At 38.4% G+C, this 20,471-nt stretch overlaps 1 protein-coding gene across 7 annotated transcripts in view; it reads left to right on the top strand.

The window, feature by feature from the left end:
- The window catches only part of ETV1 (ETS variant transcription factor 1), a 66,901-nt gene that overhangs the window by 24,376 nt on the left and 22,054 nt on the right, over positions 1-20,471 (top strand). For all 7 annotated transcript variants that reach the window (XM_030264743.4, XM_030264745.4, XM_030264746.4 and 4 more), the window contains 3 exons: positions 9,369-9,498; positions 11,611-11,799; positions 15,601-15,848. In XM_030264743.4, coding sequence (XP_030120603.1) covers positions 9,369-9,498; positions 11,611-11,799; positions 15,601-15,848 — 567 coding nt within the window. The remainder of the gene's footprint in view (positions 1-9,368; positions 9,499-11,610; positions 11,800-15,600; positions 15,849-20,471) is intronic.

The following is a 20,471-nucleotide window of genomic DNA, read 5'->3' as shown; positions in this document are numbered from 1 at the left end:
CTAGCTTAATCCTTCCCTTCTCACTCACACCAATGTTCTGCAAATTTCCTTGTATTCTTCTCAGTTATCCAGTGCCCGTGGTATTTGTCAGCAGGTTCACTTTTACCCTGGAGGTACTTGCTAGGAGGCAGAGACCCTCTGACAGCACTTTCCACTCGACTGCCTGCAGCTGTGAGTCTCCTACATCTGGACAGGTAAATTGTCTGGAAAGGAGAGCACTGCAGGAAGGGGACATAAATCGGAATAAAACAGTACGCCTGTGACAGCATTTCTGTGGGATTGCTTCTTTTGGAGGCTATGCCTGAAAATACCTTCTAGACAGTTCTTAACGGAAAAGTGGAAATCTTTTGGGGATAGAGGCAAAGAAGGATCAACTAACCAAAATTGTGCCAAAATGTTCCATGCTTGGGGGTAGAAGAGTAAAGACAGTTTTCTAATACCGTGTGGCAGTTCAGCCAGGTAGCAGCTGCCCAAATACACTGTTAGTTTATGACAAAGGACCTATAGTGCCTTACATGGTTATTTACTAGAAGCCTCTAGAATAGTTTGCCTTGGAATTGCTCTGCCTTAGCGTTTTAGTGAGTAGGATATATTTTATTGATATTTAGTGGAAGTTACTCCCCCCTACGTCCCAGTCGGGTGGCTTACCTTTTTGGGTGGGCTTTTTACTTTTTGTTATACTGGATATACTCAGTGAATGTACTCTGAAATTTTCTACTGACATGGTCCTTTTAAATGAGAAGCCAAGAGGCTACAAATATCTGAATTATCTCAGTGGTGCCTTCAGGACTTCTACTGTCAGAAGGCTGCAGGTGTACCCTCAGTAACTAATAAGCATTTCAGAAATTGCAACTGCAGAGACAAGCAAATCTGGGGTATCTTGCACTAAAAGTGAGGATTTATACCAATGAACCAAGTATTAAGCTGAATGGGTACAACCTCTAATATTGTGCTTCCTCTCCCGCACTAACTGGGAACCCCTCCACCTCTCAGAGGAGGCTACATCTGTCTTGGCAAAGGGATCTTGGGTTAGCTGCCCAGAAATAGCAATACTGGCGCAATTTCTTCATGTCTTAGCGCATTATCTTTAGAAAATTCAAGTTAAAGAATGACACTTATTTTCTTTTGTAAAGAAGCTTCTAGAAGTATTTCTTTGCTGAACAGGGGCAGGACCATCATGTTTAACTGTCAAATAAGCTGTCCTGCAGGAAAATGGCATGTGCCTGCATTTTAGTGATGTTTTTGTTAGTCACCTCTTCCCTGTGTATAAATGCCCTCTTCCAAACCTGATGCAGACTTGGTGTTCTATAGGTGTAGTGAACTTTTCTCTGTTTTCTATTTCAACACTTCTCAAAGACTTCATGTTAATGCCAGATCATTATCATCCAGGATAGGGAAAATTATGGTGAATATAAAGAATTAACATAATCTAGAGACGAACAGGTAATTTGATTAATTTAGAATTGAGTTTCATCAATGCATTTTTTTGTCTTCTAGTCATTAGTCTGTAATGCTTTTTGCTTAAAAAATTAGGAAAGAAAAAATCCTCACTCCAAAGCAAGAGCAAGTTATTTTAGCAAACAATGCTGGCTAAGATGGATGCATTACTTTAGATCTTAATGTCTAGAATTTTCCAATATCAATTGTAGGAGAATGAGCTGTTATTTTCCATTTTGCAGCTCATTGGTAGTAAACAAAAATAAATTCCAGCTTTTGCTGCAGTTTGTTTTCACCTGCTTGCTACTTTTTCCTAAGTCAAATTCAAAATCAGTATTTTTTTTTTTCTATTCTCATACTGTGTCATTTGTGAACAGTCTGTGTAGGCTTTGAGGAAAAAAAATCCCAGAATTTTGGGCTGTCTTTTATTCTTTACCTTCCCCCCATCCTTTCCCACCCCCTAAGGATTGTAAAGGCTATACTATTGCATAGCGTTCATGCGATTCAAGTAGGCCATTAATTGACATGCACAATATTGTCAGCTTTAGTTTGGAAGAGAAAATAAGCAATTAGCTTCATTTTGCAGTGTAAGTTCTAACTGTTATTAAAGTGCATTTGTAGTTGCATATTTTCCAGTAAAGGTGACAGATTACTTCAAAGCTGGTATTTTCTTTTTGTTAAACAAGATTCTCAAATAGATCCATCTTGCCCACGTATTCTATTCTTGCCAGTTGGCTTTGAAAGCTGGTGCTTGGGCTCATCGTTCAGAACAAGCTTCCAAAAAATGAGGTCCCATGCTGTTTCTATCTTTTGAGCTAGTAGGGGCTGGAAGGATCTGATCTGAAGCCAAGGCGAAGACTGAATTGATGGAATCATATATAACGGCTTTGCCAAGTGCTGCCCAGTCATGAAGTCCCACTTTCTGGGAAAGGGCACTGAGGCAAGGGGTGGCAGAGCATTCTCTGTGTTAAGGGTTAAGGGCTGTCCAGAGATTTTCTTTTCAGGACTCAGAGTCATGCTGCCGCATAAGAAAGAACTAGCTTTTTATTGAACACTTTTTCACACATTTACAAGTTGTTATTTTCTTCTGCATACTGCTTACCCATTTTCTCCCCAGTTATACATATCCATTTGAAGAGGAAAAAGCTTCTGCTCGTTATTACAGTATTACACATATTTTGGCCATATGTAATGTATCATTGCAGAGGCATGCTTGCACATTCAGTATGCTTACTTTCATTTGACTCCATGTGCACACACAAATACCCAAATACACATGCAGACTGTTTCAGGTGAACAGTCACTATTTGGTATGTCTAGGTGGAGCCCAGCTGTCTTTAGGTCTAAATTCTGTATCTTGAAGGAGTTTTAGTTTTCTAGATGCAGCTGTAAAATGGAGAATAATATCAAGATCATGCATTTCTTCAGAAAAGATACTTGACAGGAATGCATAGATTCCTCCCATCCCCACCCTCCCTTCCCTTTCCAGCAGCTTTCATTTGTAAGGTAGTGAAAATTCAGGACTCTTGTCTATGTTCAGCTTTTCTATAAACTGCTGGGATAGTCTCTGAAACCACAGTGATGATGTGTGTCAGATATCCAATTTATCACCAGCTTCTTCCAATATCTGGCAGAGAGCAGGACCTAAATGAAATCCAGTTGACTGGAGCTCAGCTAAGATCTGATAGAGGTGACTTTGATAGATAAATGGTTGAAGAACCTGGTGGAGTCTCTGTAGATGTAATCTATTCAGCCACTTTTAAATCAGTCCACAGCCTTCAAGACTTGCTCATTTCTGCAGCTGTTGCAGTGGTCAGAAACAAAACGGTGTTTTGCAAGAGTTCACGTAGGGTGAAAACAACTGCAGATCTTGCCTCAGTCGTCCATGCTTGCAGTCACTTCTGTCTTCAGCTGTAACAGTCTTAGGTATTTATAGGCTTTTTATTCAAAATCATTGGGAACAGTTTAGATGGAAATACTTGATTACTAGCCTTTACTGTCCCAGCTCTCTTAATCTGTCGTCTCTCCTACATTATGTTTTTAATTCAGGTTCTGTTAGAGTATAGAAGGTGGCGTACCACATCCAGCTGCAGCACAATAACCTCTGGAGTATGAATGAATGGTCAGCTGTATTGAGTGCCTGCTTCTAGTGACTCCTGAGCATCTCAAAGTTACCAGTAAAACTTCTCATCAAAATATATAGTACAATGAAATAGAAGGAGCACACTGCTTTGGCATCCTGATGTCTTTAATCTGATGCTTATTAAATGATTGTTGAAATTCAGAGTGCAGCTGTCTACAAAGGTCTAAAGCTCAAATAATAATTATCTATAAATAAATAATCAATAAATGCCTTCCAGAATGCAGAAGACTAGTGTTTCATGAGTTAAATGCACATTTTTGAAACCTCTTTGGAAAATATATGTAAAACCTGGCATTCCCACCTAGAAAGCTATAGAGAAAGTCTTTAGTTTCATAGGTCATTGCTTAAGATACGCAAATACCTATATGGAATGTATGATTCAAATGTTAAGGTGACTGTTGCAAAAACAAGGCATTTCAGCACTCATGAACCCACAATGTTCTGCTTGGGTTTTTTAAAAATCTTTTCTGATAAGAGCAGCTAGGTCACTACTGTCACCTAAGATATAACTAGCATTTTACACTCTTTGATGAACTGTTCGATAAACTGTTTAAAAGCAGATTTTTTTTTCACTAATGCCTACCTGTTGTACTTATAGCATAAATAATTTGTTTGAATCATCAGGTGAGTGCTGTTAAGTTACAGTGAGCGAGGAAAATGGCAAAAACATGAATTAGGGTCCCTGTCCTTAAGTGTATTTCAGTTTGCATTTTGATAGCAGTTTAGAAATGTTATCGCCTGTTTTGTCACAGACATAATTCACATCTTTCCTCAGGCACTGTAAACAAGAGAAATGGTTTAATGGCTCCATAAAAGGCACTCTGTGCTGATAGCTGAGATTAGACCCTTTAGTAATGGATTTTTGTGTGTTGGGGGAAGGGGAGGGCTTGGCAGAAGTAAATGTACTGGAAAAGAATCTTGGAGAGACTCTGATGTTTCTGAAGTGCCTACTGCATTGCTGTATGTATCGAGAGATAGATTTAAAGTGTGACAGTGTTGCCTTTATCAGTACAGGGAAGTTTCTTCTTGCATCTGAATTTTTACCAAGTATTATCTTGGTTCACCTCAGTCAGTCTAGTACCTAGAGTTGCAGTGGTATCGGCTTAAGTATTTTTACATTTTCTGTCTTTTCATCTTGCTATTGAGTCAAGTCCCCTATATTGAAGTGTGTTCAAGAAATCTCTCAAAACTTATGTTGCATGTTAACAATTTTGCCGCAATTGATGATAAAAATTAGTGGATTTATTTACTGAATTTTGTTTAGAGAATGATTTGAGAGCATTAATTTTAAGAACAGCTCAGAAACAGCATGTTTAGGCCATGACTTACTGTTACTTTCTTTTCTCTTCAGATGCTCAAAGTCCTCAAAAGTAATACATGTGAATATAGTATTACTTAGGAGACATCAGAGTTCACTATCAGGAGCAAGTATGGTACAAAATCAACTGCTGTCAATTGTTTTTATACCATACAGTAAATGTTCTTGACCCACAAGTGTGGACAGGACATCTTTGTCTCTTTGGTCAGTGGAGTAAGCATTGCTTGCCATTAGCCAACATCACTGAACTACCAGTTATATTTCTTGGGTTTTAAAAGTATGTTTAAAAGCATTCTTCCTCAGAAATAAGATTTTATCATGTTTTCTGGGAAAGAATATGAAGTTTGAAAGTTAAAACATTACTTCTTGTTCGAGGGAGAAATGACTTGCCATTTCATATAACATATTCCTAATTTCTTCTTCATCTTCAATAATCATCTCTAGACTTGAAAAATATTTTAAGCCATTGCTTAATGCAGTGCATTTCAGGGCTTTCTCAAAAGAAGTCAATTCAGTTCTGTCTGTATAGAGGTGGTACACTTCCTGTTTCTCAGGCTAGAAAGCGTACATATCAGACTCCTCTGAGACAAACCAGTTCCTCCTTTGACTTCAGAGTTCTTAATAAAGTTGTTCTTCATTTGAGTGGTGTAGTTCTTCATTCTTTGGGTATTATTATGAACAAAATGTTCAGGGATTGGGCTGTTGACAGATTGCAAAGTAGAACAGCACTTCTGAAGGATGGATGGCAGGTTCCACCTCATGGTTTTGCATGTTACATGTGAGTTTATTTTGTGGTGAAATCATTATTGCTTTGTATAAAATCTAGGTCTGTACAACAGCACATATGTATAATATGCAAGCCCTTTTACTCTGCAGATATAAATAGATATATTTATGCACAGAGAATATGCATACAGTAACGTATTATACCTTAATAATTTTGCTACAAATGGTATCAGTCCTGCTTGCCTTATATCTGTGTGTTGTTGGCTTTGGAGATGATCCAGACAGGTTCTGTGGGGCAAGGGTCTGTTTCTGATACTGATAAGCCTGACTTGGTGTAGTAGTTGAGAAGAGGTGTTGAAGCCATCTAGCTAAATACATGTTGTAGAATTGTTTGCATTTCAAGTTCAGGGGTAGTTATCTGTAAGTAATCACTCGGGATGAAATCTTGGCCCTTGGTCACTGTTTAATAAGATCATTATTAAGGCAGAGAGCCCCTTACTTTAATAGGGTTGAGACTCTTGTTCTGGGTCAAGTAAAATGAATTTACCATCAGGAAGAAAGAAGTGGTAAGGAGCTGGTTGTTTAAAATGTCATTTTGTTAATATGAATGTGTTGGTAGCTGGTATGCTGCACTAAAATTAGATTGTATAAATAAGCAACCCTGCTCTCCTCAAAAGAAAGAGGTTTGAGAACATAATATAAAATCTAGTTTAGCAAGAGTGTATGTTTAAATTCCTTTTTAATAGGTGCCCTATAGAATGAGTGTCATAGTAAAATCAGAAGTGACAGGCAGAGGGTTTCAGTGACGATATGAAAACTGCTTTGAATGCTTGAAATTCTATTGTTAAAATAAGTCTGTCATCTTCAGCCACACTTAAGACATGTCCTGAAAGGGCAAGTAGCCTTCAAGAAAGCCCCCCAAAAAAGCAGAAAGTTTTTCTTTCAGCTTATCTTTTTTTCCTTTCTGACTCTAAAGTGTGCACTTAGGGAGTTACAGATAAAGCTTAGCATGGTGACTCTGTCAGGGGACTGCCCGAGGAAGGCTTTAAATTTTACAGCTACATTATCTTTCTGGCTGTAGTTAAGATAAAAATCTAATATAAAATCACTTTGGTCTGTAATGCTTTCTCTAAATGAAGTGAAGGTGTTAACCTACTTGATTTGATACACTTTACCCTAGCTTATAAAGCTGGGAGGAAGGTGAGGTAAACTTTAATTAAAACTACAGCACAAATGCCTTCTAGCACTGTGCCCTGTACCTAGCTAGGACTGTACAGTAAGCAAAATAAAATGTACCTCGCAGTTGAGGCAGCAGGCTGGAGCCGTGTTCAGTGAAAGTAATTTAATTAGTGTTGATCATGACTCCAGATGATGGTGATTTGATAAGGAATAATTTAGTACTTAACAGCCTTTTACATGCACCAACTCCATGTGGGAAGGTAAAGCAAATTGCACAAAATGAATGTGCTGCTTTCACTTGTGCCTGTGCCAGTGAGCTGGAAAACTGCCTGTTAGCAGACGTTCAGGCTCTCAGCGCTGTGATGAAATACCCAGCCAGTTCTCCGCACAGGGCTGTAGTGTGGGAGTCTCTGTACTCCCGTTATTTAAAAATAAATAAGGGAAGTAATTTTTCATAACAGATTAACTCCAAGGAAGTAGCAAAGTAAAAATAAAAAAAAAAAATAGAGCAGCATGTGGCCTTTGTGCAAGTATGTGATACTGGCTTTAAAAAAGAGTCTTGTTGCAGTGGTGTTTTAATTTTTTGATTCAAGTTAAAGACATTGCCTGCCTTAGCATCAGAGCCAGCGTCCCACAGTTCTGGGACCCATAATATACATTAAATGTGTGACATGCGTTATTTGACCAAGACGTGCAAAGGAGAGTCAGCAGTAAAAGTTCACTAAAAACATCCTGAAACAAACTACTGGATATCAGCCTTCTTTGCAGTTGCTTTGGAAAGCTGACTGAGCTGCATTTTGCCATACTATTAAATCTGAGAATCACTTTTCAAGAAGTCCATGTGGGCTTCTTTTTACTGCAAGTTCAGACACTTTTATTCAGGAAGAATTATTTTCTTCTTGTGATATTCTCATTTTCCATCTCTGTTTCTTAAGTTGTTGTGCTGTGCATATGCATTTCTATATGTTTTATTGTCTGCTTCTCCTTTCTAATCTTTCCACATAACTGATAATTACCCACAAAACATAATAGCTGAATAGGAGTCTTCTGCTAGCTCCTGTGAGTTTTGTGAAAATACGTGTCAAAATAGAATAGTGTTGGACATGACTCAACCGGAAGGCAATAGTAGAAGCTGTCATGTAGTAGAGTGTGAGAGGATCTATTTGTGAAAGAGTTGTGTGAACATTGCCTAACCATGAGAAAACCCATGGCAAAAGTCTGGAATCCAGATCTAATTCACAGATGCCAGAGTTTAGTGGTTCTGATGCTCACTTCTTAGACAGCATTTCATTTATCTCCCCACTGAACCCTGGCCTGTGTATGCAGTTTCATTGGTATCAGAAAATATGCAGTCTATAACAAATCTTCTTTCCCAAGTTCAGGTGCAAGAGAAGGGGTAAGATGCTACTTGATGGTATATAATGATAGCCTGACTTTCTCTAACAGAAACTGCTGCATGTACATGGATTTTTATGGAGATACCAGTGTCTATGTGAGGCCAGAATGTGATGTTCATACTTCAGTGTTTTGGTGACAACATCAAAATGATAAAATTATTTCTGAATTCTAGGCATCTTGCATCTTGGAGTTCAAAAATGCATTTTATTTAAAACTTGACAGGTGTGCTTTCAAGCCGTTGCATACCTGTCTTTTAGTCCTTTGTCCTCCTAGACACTTACTTAGGTTTGTCAGCATCAGGTGAACTTTGAATTTTCTTCGGCTTTAATTTTGGTTTAGATCAGATATGAAATAAAGAAAGTTGTCTGGCTTAAACTAATTTGCTGGTTAACCTTGCCTTTACCTTTGGCCTTTCTCTTTAGTACAGACCAACTTGTGCTTCTAATTAATGCTACATTTCTGTCACACCCCCTCTGGGGGTTTTTTTAGCTTTTAAAAAGCATGACTTTTTTTTTTTTTTGTTTGTGTCCGTATCACATCTGCTACTGAATTTGGTCAGCCCAGGATTTTATCTTGTTTATTTTTAAGAAAAATTACTTGAGCCATTTTTTCTGATTTTTTTAAGATGTTACTTATAATTAAAAGTGCATATAATTATCCAGTTTCAAGGGTTTTGCTGCAAATTTTCAAGGATTCTGTGGGACAAAAACATTACTGATCATATACTGGAGGCTGAGATATCTCAAATTTATTTTGGAGTCCTTCGTGTGACACTCTTTGAAGTGGACTACTATTGCATTTATAGCTAAAAGCAACCTCTGATGTTACTTAGAAACATTTGGTGCCTGGGAAGTATTTTGCCTCTGACAACATTTACAGTAGTTAAGCCAAATATAAGTGGGCTGTTATTTTCCTGCTAATGAGATGGGATGCTGGCCATCATTCTATTAAACAATAGAAGTGATAATAGCCAATGTGAAGGATCTCTAGTGTCTATTTTTCAGTTGACACGCAAGGAAATATTTGAAATGTTTATTTCCTATATTGTTTTTATTATTACAATTGTTTAATTAATCATGTGTTTAATTAGCAGTGTTGAGCTTACTTGGGAAGGCTAATTGTTGATATTGTACTTGGGTTTTAATTGCATTCTCCTTCTCTTTCCAGTGGCTTTTCATGGTCTCCCTGTGAAAATCAAGAAGGAACCCCATAGCCCATGTTCAGAACTTGGCTCCGCTTGCAGTCAAGAGCAACCATTCAAGTTCAGTTATGGGGAAAAGTGCCTGTACAATGTCAGGTAAAGTAATTAGGAGCATGTTTGCAGTGAGAACTGCTGGCTTCAATGAGGACTGACGAAAGAGTAATAAAGCCATAACTGAGATCTTAGAAAAGTTACCTCTTCAGCAGATAACAGACTGATGAGATAATGCATTTAGTTGATGAACACTGATGGATTTGTTTACAGTTGTGTCAAACACTTACATAATAATTTTAAAGCAGTGTTTTTCATCAAAATGCACATCCTCCATTCCTCCTGCATGGGAGCTAGCCAGAGTTTAAAAACCCAGGCTACAAGCGTGAAATAGAAGAAAGGAGTATCTTGTTTTCTGTGAGCTGTGTTGAAAGTACTTTCAAAATGCATTATGCACATTATGAAGGAGAGATCTGTGTAACAGGCAAGGGATTGTCAGGTCTGAGCAACACATTAGGTATTTGACAAATTGTGCAGATGTTGTATGTGTATATTCCTGGGTGATTACCTTTTAAAACAGTGTTTCATTAGTTGCATTCAAAAGCAAGTTGTCTTCTTTTATAGGCATAGATAATAAAAGCTTATTTATTTGTGGGTGGTGGAGGGGCTTGATACCTCTTCATTCCTTATTGACTTTCTTTTGGTTGCATTTATGTGCCACTCCTTCCTTTAGTGTCAGCAGTGAAGGACTTCTTATTGACATTTCAGTCTATTTTAGAATCTTTTATCTAGCTTTGATTCTCATTAATGTAGTATGAAAACTGTTAGCACTTAAAGCATTATAACATTTAACTTTTTGGATATGAATGGGGGTAAAAAAAAAGGAAAAGACTGTCACTTTTGTTGGTTCTAAGGAGTGGTTTTGGTTTCAAAAATCAAATTAATCCATTGATGGATTTGATGTGTGCTAAGAGACCTGACTTAGAAAAGTATGCAAGCTTGTGCTTACTATATTCCTAATGTCTGCATTTCTCTTGGATAGAAACAGGGATGATCAAAGTGTTCTCAAGTCTTTTCCTTATGTGAGACACTCTTGAAAATAACATCTATGTATTTGTAGGACCAACAGTTTTTTTTTTTTTAAAGAGAAGAGTAAAAAAACCTGTCTGGAGAGGCTGCTGACATGCTAGTGTGGGTAGGCGTGGGAGGTGCTCCTGGGGAAAACTATACGGGAATGCCCTGGGAAACGACCAAATTATAAGATTCCCACCTTCCTGATAATAATGAAGGTGTCCATCACCTTTTGTGCCCTCCCCAATTCATGTCTATCATTATTCATGCCATCCGTTTGTTCTAGAAAGTTCCCTGTTCTCTGTTTTTCCCATTGGTTCCCCTCAGCTAACCACTCCTTCCCCTTATTCTCATTGGGTCTGTTCCTGTCACCCCATCCCTGCTCCTCCCCTGTGCCTTTTTCCTATTGGTCTCCATGTACCCTGACTCCTTCTGTCATTCCCCTGTTACATGCTTTGACCCTGCCCTTGGAGGGGGTTCCTAAAGCTGGCTCTCCCTGAGTTGAGTTTTTTCCCACTTCCCTGCTTCTGCCTTCCCTCAAATAAACCCACGTGAACTGCAGCTGCCTGGGTGTCCTCCTGTCCTTTTGGTGGATCGCCTGATTACACTATCCGGGGCTTCTGTTGACCAGTCTGAGTGGTCAACAGGAGTTGTCCTTGTGGGACAAAGGTCCAGGGTATCCTCAGGTAGCTAAGCCAGCATACCATTGTTTTTCTGGGTCAGATCCCTTCCCTCTGGCTGTATTGTTTTACTGTCTCACTTTGTGGCTTGTGCAAAAGAAAAAGAGCCTTGACAGGCACTGTCAGCTCTTTGTGCTCTAGTCCAGGTGCTTCTACTTTTATGTATTTTGTACACCTCCTGTTAGAATGTGACTGTAAGACTGAGTCCTTTAAAAATACATTTCTGTGCCTCAGATAAGGAACTGCGGTGCTGAATCACTTGCCTCTAAAATGACTTGTGCGTTGCTGTTCTTTGGGTAAAGTTGAGAATTCTTCTGCACCAAACTGATTCATAAGTTAACTATAATCAAAAGCTTCTGAACGGGGCACTTGTGGTTTTTGTCTGGACGTAGATGCTATGGTTTTGTGTTTTCTTCTTTGTTTGGAAAAAATAACCTACCTTGCTTTTCTCTTGCCTTACTAATAGTGCCTATGATCAGAAACCACAAGTGGGAATGAGGCCCTCCAACCCACCAACGCCATCCAGCACTCCCGTGTCACCGCTGCACCATGCCTCCCCAAACTCCGCTCAGACTCCTAAACCTGACCGGGTTTTCCCTACCCACCTCCCTCCATCCCAGTCCATTCAAGACAACAGCTTCCCTATGGATCACAGGTAAAACACGTGAAGGACCCATGCAGAAGGTGTTTCAGTTGTGGCTCTTATATAGGGTAGTACTGGCTTCCTGCCCACAACTCTTCCCTTTTAGGTTGGGGATTGAGGTGGAAACCAGCAAGGTTCATAGTGTCAGAGATGTGTGCGTTTATGAAAGGCTGTCACCCAGCTTGATGCACTAGTGTATGAGTTCATATTGGCAATGACAGAATTTAAATTACATGTTGGTTCTGTCTTTTGAGGATGATTACAGTATGCTGGATAATCTCATCTAGGCTCCCTTTCCCACAAAAGATTGGACCCGATGGTCTTTCAAGGTCCCTTCCAACCTGGGATCTTCTATAGTTCTGTGATTCACTTGAGGCTAGAATGCCCTTCAAGGTGATGAAGTCACTAGCAAGCATGTTCCTAACTATAAATATCTGGCCTCTTGCTAAGCAGTTCACCTATCTAAGGGATAAGTGGCCATGTTACAGTGTTCCTGCTTCAGAATATTCTTTCTTTAGAAGGCTGGATCATTTTTCCAAACCCTTTTGTAATGTAGTGTTTCAAAAAACTATGCCAACATAAACTGAACTTAAATAACATTATTCTGAGTAAAAGCCGCAAGAGTTAGAGACTAGAATTAAAGCTTAAACTGTCCTTAAGTTACCCTGTTTTGTTTTGATGTTAGGAATCCCCAGACAACTGTCTATCTTAGCTCAGTTTTGCAACAGATATGCTCAGTGGATTCCCCTGTTTTTTTCAGTCCAAACACTTGTTTGTGGAATTCTGTTTACCCTAGCTTTTATTGCATGAACCTGGTTTTGTATGCTGAGTTTTGATTGCTCTTGAACATTTAAAATTCCAGTGGTGTGTAAAGAGATACATGTTCAGAAACTTGTTTTATCTCTTAATCATTATCAAATTAAGAAAGACCTGAAATGAAAAACATTTGTTGGGAGTGTGATTTGCATGCTTCTGCTCTAATAAAGGCCGTTATCTCCAGGGATTTGTGCAGATCACATTTGAGGGAGGTTGCTAATGTTACTATTGCTGTTTTGTACTCTGCTGAGATAGCTTTAAATACCACCAAGGTTCTCTGCAAGCCCTTCTGGCCATCAAGAAACACTGAATTGGCCCCTTCACCTGTCATAGTCCCCATCTCTTCCCCAGTGCTGAACTGTGGTCTAACCACAAAGGCCCCCAGTGAAGCCAAGAAGTGGTTTTGATTACAGAATAGTGGGATATATATGTTCCTGTGCAAAGACCAGTCAAGCTGCCAAAAGACTGAAATCGGCAGAAGCTAAATGGCTGATGTGCAGAGAACAGTAGTAAGATTTTTCAGATGAAAGAAATTGTGTTATAAAGCAACTTGTAAAGAGAGCACTGAACCTGTATGCCGGCCCTAACTTGACTACTTATTGTTATTTGCATACATCCTAGTATAGTTTCTGTACCTGCAACCCTTTGTCTGTGCAAGCTTTGTAGGCTCTTTAGATGATTTCTGCTCCCTCCCTATCCTGTCTTTGATATCCATGCTCTTTAGAGCATTTTGCACTAATGCTTCCCTTCTATTATAGAATATCATGAGTTCTAGTCAAGTCCAAAATAGCTGACTCAAGGAACAAAGAATAAACAAAATCATCTCATTTCCCTCCATTTTTAAAGAAAGGTGGAATTATAGTGGAAGACATTTTTCCCCATTTTCTTATTTATTTTTAATCTTCTGTATGAAGCACGTGTGTACTTCATATTTTTGTGAAATCCAAATTTTTGTGATTTACAAGGTGAGATGCTACTGCAATGAGTGTATTCAGAAAATGTCATTTAAACAAATGACCTGCCTATGTGAGTTCATATATGCATCTATAACTCAAGGCACAGGTTTTTTGGAACATGCATTGGTGGCATAGGATAGCATTAGTATCTAGTACATACAGCCCATACATCTTTGTACAGGCCATGAATATATGAACGATAAGTGGTCCTAACAAGTACCAACAGGAAACAAATCCACTTGTATAAACAAATGGCTTGATTCCATACAAAGCTTCCAGTACAACAAGTATTATTAACTTCCTTTGAGGCTTTGTGAGTGAGCCTGTTTCTTATTTTATCTTCAAGTTGCAATTTTCTGATTCACTCCTTGACAGTTCTTAATGATAATTTCTGCTTCTTTTTTTGGCTAATGAAAAAAAGGAAAAAAAAGGAAATGAATGCAGCGCCAGTCAGCCTGTTTCATAATACATTTGAGTTTCTAAGTTTATTTTCTGCAGGTGTAGGTGGAATTGCAAACCCCAATGTTACAGCGCAGTACTCTTTGTACTGCAAAAATTACAGTATTTACAGCAGCATTGGAAAAATTCATTTTGTCTCCACTATTGCATTGTAATAATTTCTATCTCTGTAGTTTCCACAGTATTTATAATTAAGCTATGATAGTAAATATTTGTCAGAACAAGTTACAGCAGTATTATGACAGATGGTAGTAGAGTTTAAATTGTTGTAGAAACATGTACTACCTATGAGTTGATAGTCAAGAATTTTATTCCTTGTGAAGTCAAACCCCTGTGTTGTGCTTCACTCACACAGTTTTCTCCAAAAGAAAGTCTTTTGCATGTGTGAACCAAAGGTGGTTCAGACCCGAAGTACAAGCATCTCAGGAATGATTAGGTCTCCATTTTTTTTTGTGTGTGTGGCAGTAAGAAGCTTCCAAAGAAAAGCACAAGTGATTTTTTTTTTGAGTGTCTTGTTCATAATAAGTGATAGCAGGACTAGTAAGCAGCTTGTTGCAAGAACATTGCATTTGCTAGTGTGGACACAATATTACTGCTGTGGTGATTACTGCTGTGGTAATCTGCAGGAGATAACGGGAAGACACCATGTAGTTCATCAAGGCCCAGTGGGGAAAAAGCATCCTGGTATTCTTCTGTATGATTCTGAACCTGCAGATGTCCAAGTAATTACGTTCAGGCCTTTTAGTTTAGGTAGATAGGTTTTATGGAAGAAAAAACAAACATAGATTCTTGAGAGTAGCATTGCATGTAAATGCAGATAATTTGAAACAAAATTATCTTATTTTTTGCCTGCTGAAGATCATTTGACTATAGAAGATGGCAGTGTGGCTTGTACAGATTACAACTTTCATGTAGAAATGACTAAGGGGAAAAGTTAAGGCAGGAGAGTAATGAATTGTCATAGCAAAAATTTGTACCCACTCCTTTTACTGGGGTGCTGACATTCCCTTCCTGTTACAGCTGGAATGCAGTGCCATCCTTGTGAGTCGATCTCTCATGACACTATGCCTGAGAGGACAGAACAGTGGACTTTTACCATGGAATGTTTCCAAATGTTAGAGCAGACAATACTCTATTAAAAACATGTTTATTGTGGTCGGAATGGTTTCTGTGTAACAGTAAGATGGGTAAGAGTATATTACAGTGCGAGCTAGCATTTGTGAAAGAGCAGAGAACTCTTAACTACACCTCCTTCATGTCACTGTGGTAGAATGTCAGTCTTTCTACTATTTTGAAGCTGGTGCATTTCTTGTTTGCCTCTTACGTTGAGGGAAGATACTGAAAGCAAAGAAGATGTGGTGGAGTCAGGTCTTAGAGCTGGTATTAATAGGTGGGATTTTTGTTTCTTTGCTTGCCGCTGTTGTCCAATGACAGTGATCCTGATGGGAGCACTTGACATGATCATAAGCAAAATGTTTGTTATTGAGAAAGTGATACAGCCAGTAATAATGACTTCTGAAGATCGTTGGGAAATGGAATGTAGCTGGAGTCCTTTACATGACCTCTCTAATTTGTGTTCTAGATTTCGCCGCCAGCTCTCTGAACCTTGCAATTCTTTCCCACCTTTGCCTGCAATGCCAAGGGAAGGGCGTCCAATATATCAGCGCCAGATGTCTGAACCAAACATCCCTTTCCTGCCTCAAGGTTTTAAGCAGGAGTACCACGATCCAGTTTATGAACACAACGCTATGGTTGGCAGTGCAGCCAGTCAAAATTTCCCCCCTCCTCTGATGATTAAACAGGAACCTAGGGATTTTGCATATGATTCAGGTAGGTGACATTCTCCTTTAGTTCTGCATAACAAAACAATATGTGGCTCCAAGCCAGTGCTATTGATGTTTTGTTCATATGAATTGAAAGTTGCTCTTTTGACACTTACATCTCACAAATTATGTCTGAGACAGCTTACAAAGTATTAAGATTGCTACATAATACAGTGTGACTTGTGCCACCATTTCTTGCTCTTTAAAGGGATTCATTTTCTACAAATCTCTGTCCAGAAACATTAGGAAGTCGAGGAAGAAAGTAATGGGTGCAAATTTGCTTTGTTAACAGGGAATTTGTTGGGTACTATCTCATCTTTGACCTCCGAATTTGTGTGCTCCATTTTATGAGTTCTTCCATTTGTGTGCCAGAAATAGAGAACTCTTTCTCCTTTTGCTTGCATTACTTTAAATCAGGAGTAACTCCACTCAAGTGGGGTTTATACAGCTATAAAACCGATGAGGGAGAAGAATCGGGCAAATTGGTGTCAGCTCCTCAGTTTGTGCATACTGCTGTGTTTTGTGGAGGTACATAATCTGAGATGCCAGGTTGCTGATGTAGAGAATACACTGTTGCTATTAATAATGTTTATTATGATTGTGCTTATGGGGCAACTGGAATGGAACCTTACTGCTCTACAGACAGTACAAAACAGAGGAGGTGGTGGCAGAGTCTGCTCTCAATAGCTTCTGATCAAAATAGAAAAGATAAGCAACAGGAAGGACAGAAAAATAAATCAAGGGCATAACACTGTAAATGTTTGACAAAATTTCAGTGTAATGTTTATATTATACTTGGGAAAAGAATGAGAAAATTAAGAAGTCAAAAATGAAATTTAGTAATGAGTACCAAATAACAAGGTGAAGGAAGCTGGCAAAATGGTATGAAAAGAAGCTGAAATTAAAACATGAGGAATGCTCTAGGTGGGGTTAAACAGTTGAATGGTATGGAGCCAAGATAATGCAATCAAAATGTTTTTCAGTTTTATTGTAAATGATTTCTGCAGCTCGTTTTCAGTGTCTGCCTTGGTCCTGCTTTGTGCATGCCGCAGTGTTGAAAGGGAGGGATTTCAGCGTATTCCAGCTGTGCTTCTGGAGCAATGTACATTGCTTTCGTACACATCCATGCTGACTTGGGCAGGGGGAAATGATGGCTCTGTCTGACTTCAGTCTGACTCCCCCTACTTCCTGATGCTGCTGTACTCCCAGGGCTTTCCTTCTGGTTCAGTCTCTGGCTAGGTGCTTTTACAGTTTATTTTCTAAAGGCTATGTGACAGCTGAGTTGAAGTGTCCTTTGAAATTTTAGCTCATGAAAGGCTATCTTGCAATTTGATATAGTGTAGAACAGTTTTTAAAATTTTCTTTCTGTAGCTAACTTAACACTGTCTATTTGGTGGGGTATTTTGTGGTTTCACTAATGTAAAGTGCTTGTTGAAGAGTTGATCTCAGTGTTAGAATGGAGGAATTTGGAAAGTAGTGCTGTTTTTTTATTTCTTATTCTTAACAAGCAAAAAAACAATCCCTAAGAAAATTTGAGTTAGCCCTTAACAGGGAGGGGACCAGGGGTGAAATATTTCTTCAAGCTGAAATAAAAGACAAGATGAAAGTGAAATGGAATGACAAGGATCAGATCCAGAACTCAACCCATTCATTGATGAAGGTTCTGAGATCTGTGACTTCGTGGAGTTATGTATCTCTGGTCCTAGAGCATATGGGACAGACTGTGTAGTTCATGTGGCAGTGGGTAATTAATGGGGGACTACAGCTTCAGGCACTGCCAGTCCCTTGCAAGCTTCACAAGCACTGTTATTCATTTTGCTAAATTAAAGGTCAAAAAAAGGCCCTTTTGTAAATATGCTTCTTATTTGGCTCAGAAGTGGGATCTCCTTATTATACTGTTACTTTAAATCTGGATTGGCTGCTAACATTCATCTTTGTTTGAAATATTCTGTATGGAAGAAAACAGGAAATTTTATTCTGAAATGAAGATGTACAAACTTGTATCCAGTCCTGTCATGTCTATTTATTTTGTGCCAGCAAGAACAACATTCCACTTTATAATAATTATCTTCAAGCAAAATTGTTGCTTCTTTTGTAGATGAATGATTAGTTTTTAAAAATGTAATAGCTGTGTAACCAGTGATCATGAAAAATTAATCTGTTGGTATCAGGAAGTACTTTTATTGGCCTCAGAATCACTGCATTTAAGTTGACACATCTGTACACTCCATAAATTGCAGTCAACAACTGTGGTCTGTTGATATTTTGTCTTGTTACCATCTGTTCTCTAGAAACCATCATTTTTCCATCTTTGCTAAGAGTACATTAAATAACCCCTTAGGAAACATAATGTATTTGTCACTGAATCATTGATTTCATTTTTCACCTATGGATGTTTAGGGAAGGAGGAATGCCAGAGTAAAAAGTCTTTTTTTTTTTTATTGTATTTTATTGCAGCTCAGTTAAGAATATAGAAACGTATTTAAAAAGTTCTTGTAATGGACTGAGATGTTCCTTTTGGGATGTTTTTGAAAGGGGCTCATAAAAGTTCATCGCTTTTGTGCACTGTTCTTTTATACTTTGTGGGAAGCTGATGAATGAAAAGCATTATTATAGAATGATTACAACTCTATTAAAACATGACATTAATTATGACATGGGAAATGGCAGATCAATTAGTTGTAATTGTAATTGCAGGTATGCAATTTCTACTGCAGAATAGAGATAATGGAGATGTTTGAGATAATGGAAAAAGAAAAATGTCAACAGAGTAGAGGCTCTTCTTTATCCATCCACACTTCTATAAGTCACAGTGCATCATACAGGTTCAATCAGACATTTTCTGCTGTGGATTTTTTTTTCCCCATGGCTGACAGTCAGATGTATTTAGTACTTGATGGTACATCTAGCAACTTTAATCACAGAAGTACAGCCAGGGACATACAGAGCTTTGAGATTTTGCATAATTAATGAATACCCTCCAAAACGCTTCCTAAGACCTTTGTTTACAGGGCCTAATAGTGGGTATTCCTGTACAGTTAGCACTTCAGAATTCAGTAATGTATTCAGGTACTTAAACAGAAAGGCCAGACTTAATCTAGCTTGCCTCTTCTGAGCTTTAGTTTTGAGCAGGATCTTGACAGGCTTAGCCCTTCCTACATGGTGTAGTGTATTTGTAAATATAGTAAGGTATGACTCTAGGTGTGTGTGTATCAATTAATATGAAAAATCAAGTTTTAAAGCAACATCTTTAATTATTAATTATATTTGCTTTTGCCCAATTACCCAATATTTGGTTTTGTCCAATTGAAAAACAGTTGTTTTGCAAAATTGAAATAGTTATTTTGTTTGAGAAATTTTTATAACCATGTCTTTGGAAACTGAAATTTGTCACACAGTGGTAATGGAGATGAATAGAGGAGGAACTGTTGTTTGCATATATTACTTACTGATTGCCAGGAATTTTTCTGTTGAAATTTAGATGGATTCAGTACCTCCTGAATGTGTTACAGGCATTAGCAGGGCTGCTATCACGATTTCATTTCAGGGTAGCCTTACAATTAATGTGGTTGAATGGACCTTAGAAAATTTGGATTCTCTCCTTGTTGCTTCTAAGACACTAGTCACATCACTTAAAGAATGAACTCTCCTGACAGAATTATTAGCTTCCGTGTCTTTCTTTCTGAGTTGGTCATCTCTTTAATTCCTGAAGCCTCACAAGCGAAGACCTTGTGTTGGCAAGTGAGAATGGGCAGGGACTTGCCCCTCTGTTGAGAGAAATGAGTGGAGGCTGAGAGCCCAATCAGATACATAAACGTGTTTGTTTTGGATACTCAGTTAGAACTGGGTGATTTTTAAATGAACATTATGTACCACATATATTCAAATCCTAGCTCCTAGGGACTTTCTTTGTATTTCTAGATGAAGAATTATGGGAACATAACATAAGGGTCTCAGTATAAGCAATATAAAAATATATAATACCAAAAATCTGGCAGAAGCAATGTGGCTACTTTGAAAAACCTTGCTGGAGCTGGAATGGGCTTTTCTGGGATCTAAAGCTGGCCGTTCAGCTGTATTGTCTTGTTTTTTCTTTTCTTTTCTTTTCTTGAAAACTTCTGTCTCAGTACTAGACAACTTAACAAATGAAGCAGGGGCTCCACCTGCTAAGCTGTTTGCAGTATGGCTCTCCTTCCCACAAAGAGTTTTGACCTGTGCTCTCAAGACAAGAGTGACAGAGCAAAAGGCTGTATCATATTTGCAGCAAAGGATTTGTATAAAGTTTTTGCAGGGAGTTATTAATTATGACATTTATGACTCCTGAGTTTGCTCTTACAGGTGTAGAATGTTGGTAGCATTCTGACATCCATGTTATAAATGTATTTACCTAATAGTGGGAAACAGCATCAAATGCAAGAGTCCTCTCAAATACCTGATGATGTGTTTTTTGAAAAGCAAGTCAGTGGGTATTAATGTGGAAAAAGACCCCTAGTAGCACATTCTTCCCTAGGCATTAACCAGTGTGTTCTTAAATTTGGGAGTTTGCAGAATAGCGTAAGAGAAAGTGTGGAATTGAAATTTCAAAGGGGAAAATTTTTTTTTTTCAGGTTATATTTATTTGCAGATTGAT

Source organism: Taeniopygia guttata, chromosome 2 (assembly GCF_048771995.1).
Source record: "Taeniopygia guttata chromosome 2, bTaeGut7.mat, whole genome shotgun sequence".
Lineage (NCBI taxonomy): Eukaryota > Metazoa > Chordata > Aves > Passeriformes > Estrildidae > Taeniopygia > Taeniopygia guttata.
Note: the sequence above shows the minus strand (reverse complement) of the source record. Positions and strands in the feature narration are given on the sequence as shown.